The sequence below is a fragment of the Oxyura jamaicensis genome, chromosome 1 (assembly GCF_011077185.1).
Source record: "Oxyura jamaicensis isolate SHBP4307 breed ruddy duck chromosome 1, BPBGC_Ojam_1.0, whole genome shotgun sequence".
Taxonomy (NCBI): Eukaryota; Metazoa; Chordata; class Aves; order Anseriformes; family Anatidae; genus Oxyura; species Oxyura jamaicensis.
In genome coordinates, this window is record NC_048893.1 from 183,402,187 (window position 1) to 183,406,325 (window position 4,139).

At 59.7% G+C, this 4,139-nt stretch overlaps 1 protein-coding gene across 1 annotated transcript; it reads right to left on the reverse strand.

Moving 5' to 3' along the window:
• Window positions 1-253: 253 nt before the first annotated feature.
• PDX1 (pancreatic and duodenal homeobox 1) lies at window positions 254-3,732 on the reverse strand. The gene is made up of 2 exons (XM_035315388.1): window positions 3,243-3,732; window positions 254-837 (listed from the first exon to the last, which is right to left on the reverse strand). The coding sequence occupies exons 1-2, from the start codon at window positions 3,634-3,636 to the stop codon at window positions 449-451; spliced, it is 783 nt and encodes a 260-aa protein (XP_035171279.1). The 5' UTR covers window positions 3,637-3,732; the 3' UTR covers window positions 254-448.
• Between the last annotated feature and the right edge of the window lie 407 nt (window positions 3,733-4,139).

Here is a 4,139-nt window from a genome sequence, read left to right on the forward strand (position 1 = left end):
CCCGGAGCCTCTCGAAGCAGCGGGGTTGGCCGGGGAGGCTCCGCACCTCTCCACCCGGCTCCGCACCCCGCCGCCCCCTCTCCGCACCCGCGGGCACGGCGGTCCCAAACCTGGCAGGGGCAGCCTCCAACCTCTTCTCCTTCACTGTCCCCACCGCTCCGTGCTCCCGGGGTCGCCGTCGGTCCCAAATCCGCCTTCCCCTGGGGAAGCAGCCCCCCGACGGGGGGGACGCGGCGCGCCTCCATCGCGGCCCTGCAGAGCGCACCGAGCCTCTCTCCTCGCTGCAGCCGCACGCCTTTCGTTTTCTCATTTTTCTCAGGCCGGCAGTTTTGGGGGGGCAGGCACCCAGTTTCCCCCGGGGAAGGCGGGTGACGGCACGGTGGCGGCAGTGGGGGGCCGGCCGCCAGCCCCCTCGGCTCTGTCCCCCGGTGCCAACCGCTTCCCCGGCTCACCGAGAGTCCTGCTGCCTTCGGGGGGGCATGCTGGGGGCCAGCAGGTCCCTGGTGGCCCCCGAGGGCATGTTCCCGGGGGGGCACGGCTGCAGCTCCTCTTTGCCCTGCAGCTCGCCGGAGGACACCACGCAGTCTTGCTCGGGGTCGCTGGTGTTGGCCGCTCCTCGCTTTTTATCCTCTTCCTTCTTCCACTTCATCCGCCGGTTCTGGAACCAGATCTTGATGTGCCTCTCCGTCAAGTTCAACATGACGGCGAGCTCCACCCGCCGCGGCCTGGAGATGTACTTGTTGAAGAGAAACTCCTTCTCCAGCTCCAGCAGCTGCGCCCGGGTGTACGCCGTCCTCGTCCGCTTGTTCTCCTCCGGCTCCACCACGTAGGATCCCCCTGGAGAGAGGGGGACAGTCAGCCCCGGCCGCCCCGTCGGGGGGGGACAGCCACGGCTGAGGGTGCATCCCGGGGGCTGCGCGGGCCGCAGGTCGCACGGCGGCTGCTGTTTCATGGGTTAAAAAATTGGGGGAAATTTGCTGGGAAACGGCGACCGCCAGGGCCGGGGAGAAGCAAAGGAGCCACAGAAAATATATATATATATATATATATATATAAAATAAAATGAAAAAAATGAAAAAATCAGCGTCCGCCGAAGAGCTCCAGTAATATGTTCAGTATGATTTATGTTAGATGTGTTTTAAAATAAAATAAAAAAAAAGATAAAGATAAAAATAAAAATAAAGAACAACAAAATGGGGTTGTTGCGCGCCAACCCGCAATATGTCGGGTGTGATTTAAAATAAAAGCAAAACTGTATATAAAAAATAATAATAAATGAATGTTTTTTTGCGCGCCGAGCACAAGAGACTAAAATAAATCGTAATTAAAAGAAAAATAAATAAAAAAGAAAAAAATAAAAAAGGAAAAAGGAAAAGGGGAAAAATAAAAAGGAAAAATAATGGGGAAAAAAAAAAAGAAAAATCATGAAAAACAAAAAGAAAAAGAAGAAAAAGAAGGGAAGGGAGATGGAAATGACATGGGACGGGGGATCAGGGCTGCTGTGGGTGTCCCAGGATTTCCCGCCGGAGCAGCCCCGGTCCCTTGCCGGCCGTCAGGGAGCCACGGCTCGGTGCGGGGACCACAACCCGGGAACCTGGGGCTGCCGCCCGTCCCTGTGGCCAGGTCGGCCGAACCCTTTGATTTCTCGTTCCCGGAAACTGCGACAACGGCGACATCGCCGTGCCCGCGACGGCGGCCGCCGCTGGGCCGGGGTGGCGAGGGCGGCGTGGGCAGCAAGAAGGGCCGGGGATCCGCGTGGAAATGCCACTGCCACTGTCACCAGGGCTTGGAGGCCTGCTGGGGACACTCCTGGTGACCGTGCAACCTCCAGGGCTCAGAGGAGATGTGAACAGCAGGGTTCAAGAAGCCCGGGGCTTTACCCCCCCCTCCTCGGCTTTATTTTCCTATGGGCCATATATAGAAAAATACAGCTATATAAATAACGTGCAAAGCTATAAAAATAGATGTTTTCACGTCTGTAAGAGAGTCTGTGTGTGGCCCTTCAAACTCGACACCGTGGCGGTGAAGCCAACTACTGGGACGGGTCGGGTGGCCCCGCGTGTCGGGCACTGCAGCAGGCACCGGGCCGGGCTCGGCCAAGGTTCCCCCGGGAGCTTTTGGGCTTTTAACCCCCCTCACCCTCCCCAACCCCCATGATAAAATTTGTGAATTTGTGCAACCTTCCCCTTCCCCCCCTCCCCCAGGACCCACTGCCGCATAAATCCCACGCGTGTCTGTGAAAACTGAAGGTTTAGAGGGTTTGTAGGGTGCGGGTGTTCTCATCCCGTGCCCTGCTACCGCACAGCCCTCCCTGTGTCCCCCCCTTGTTCCTCCCCAAGGAGGGAACTGGGCAGTTTGCGACTTCGGTGCGGCAAGTTTCGTTTTGCTGAGTTTTTTTTTTTTTTTTTTTTTTTTTTTTTTTAATAGAGAGGAGAGGAAAAAAGAAGGGGTATTTTGAAAGTTCGGATTTATCATTTTCTTTCTTTCTTTCCCCCCTTCTCCCCCTCGATTCATTCAGCCCTACAAGCACTCCTCTCGGCCACCGGGCACCGCAGCCTGTCCCCTCTCCCCCTCGCTGTGTCCCGGGCACTTCCCAGGCTCTTTCACGGTGATTTCAATACCCCGGTCCCTTTTTCAACTGTCTATTTGAACAAAGCCATTAATATAATATTTGCCCTATAGGCGTGACAAAGGCGCAGGACTCGATAACATTGTGCAGGGAGAGACAGAAATATTGTTCCGCAGCGGAACTTTCTGCCTAGATAGAGTTTCTTCCCCTCGCTGGCACCTCTGCCTCGTTTGTGCATTGTTTCCCCTGCCCTCGGTTTTAGGTTATAAGGCGCAATTCCGGGGAAAAACCCACTGGCATGCGGCGGGGTGGGGATATAGGGACAGCAGGGAGCCTTGGGGACACCGGGAAGCCCTGGGGACACCGGGGAGCCCTGGAGACACCGGGGAGCTCGGGTGGCTCTCCCCATCTCGACCACCACGAGTTTATCGGGGACGAATAATTCGTGAAATTTTGCGTGGGGCTCGGGCACCTCCCCAAAAATGATGCTCGTGGGCTTTTGGCCCCCGTGGGCTGCGCGCTGCCGGCTGCCACCCCCGGCTTTCCACCCGACGGCGGAGGGGAACCCCGGGGAGGGTGGGGGGCAAGGAGGGGTCACGGCTGATTTTGGGGAGGTTTTCTGCCCATCCAAGGAGAGGGAGAGAAGAGGGAGGGGGGTGGCGGCGGAGCTTACCTGCCCACTGTCCCTTCCAGGCGTGCGACTTGGTGGACTTCATCCAGGCAAAGGGCACCTGCACCCGGGGCTCCTCCATCGCCCCCCCGTCCGCCCCGTCGGCGAAAGGCAGCCCGTCCTGGTGGGGGGGAGGAAGATGATGATGGTGGTGGTGGTGGTGCAAGTGGGAGACCCCGGCATCTTCTGTGATAGGAGGCACCTCGTAGGGGGAAATATCCGGCGGGCTGCCCTGCTCCAGCGCCCCTAAAGGGCCGGGGTACGGCGTCTGCTGCTGCCTGCCCATGTAGAGGCAGGCGGGGGGGCTGGCGTTGTAATCCTGCGCCTGGCCCCTCTGGAAGGCGCACGGCTCCTTGTAGAGCTGCGCCGAGGCGTAATACTGCTCTTCGGCGTTCATGGCCGGGGTTAAGGGGGGGGTCTCGCAGCTAGGGACACATCGGGCTGCTCCCGCTGCCGGCCCCGGGATGCCTCTTTGACAGCTCGCCGCCCCGTCGGGCCCCGCCGCCCTGCCCGGCTCCCCATAGGCGCCGTTCCCCCCACGTGAGCCCTCCCGCGGCCCTTCTGGGCGGGGCGGGACCCATAAGAGGCCACCAGGGGTGGCCCCCGGCCCTATGGACCTTCCCTCCCCCAGACCCGGTTCCCCGGACCCCCTCCGCTCCCTCCGTACCCCAGTGCGAGGAACCCCCCCGTCGGGGCAGGTGGTGACGAGGGGGTCGGGGATCGCCCTGACGTGCGGGGCGCTCCGGGAGGGATGGCCCCAAAATTCACGCTGTCCTTTCCCCTCAACTCTTGCTCATCCCTGAGCCCCCCCGGCAGATCAAAACCTTTTTATTTTTATGTTATTTTCGGGGGGAGGAAGGATGGGGGTTTGGCGTCGGGGAGGATTTGGGCTGCGGGGGC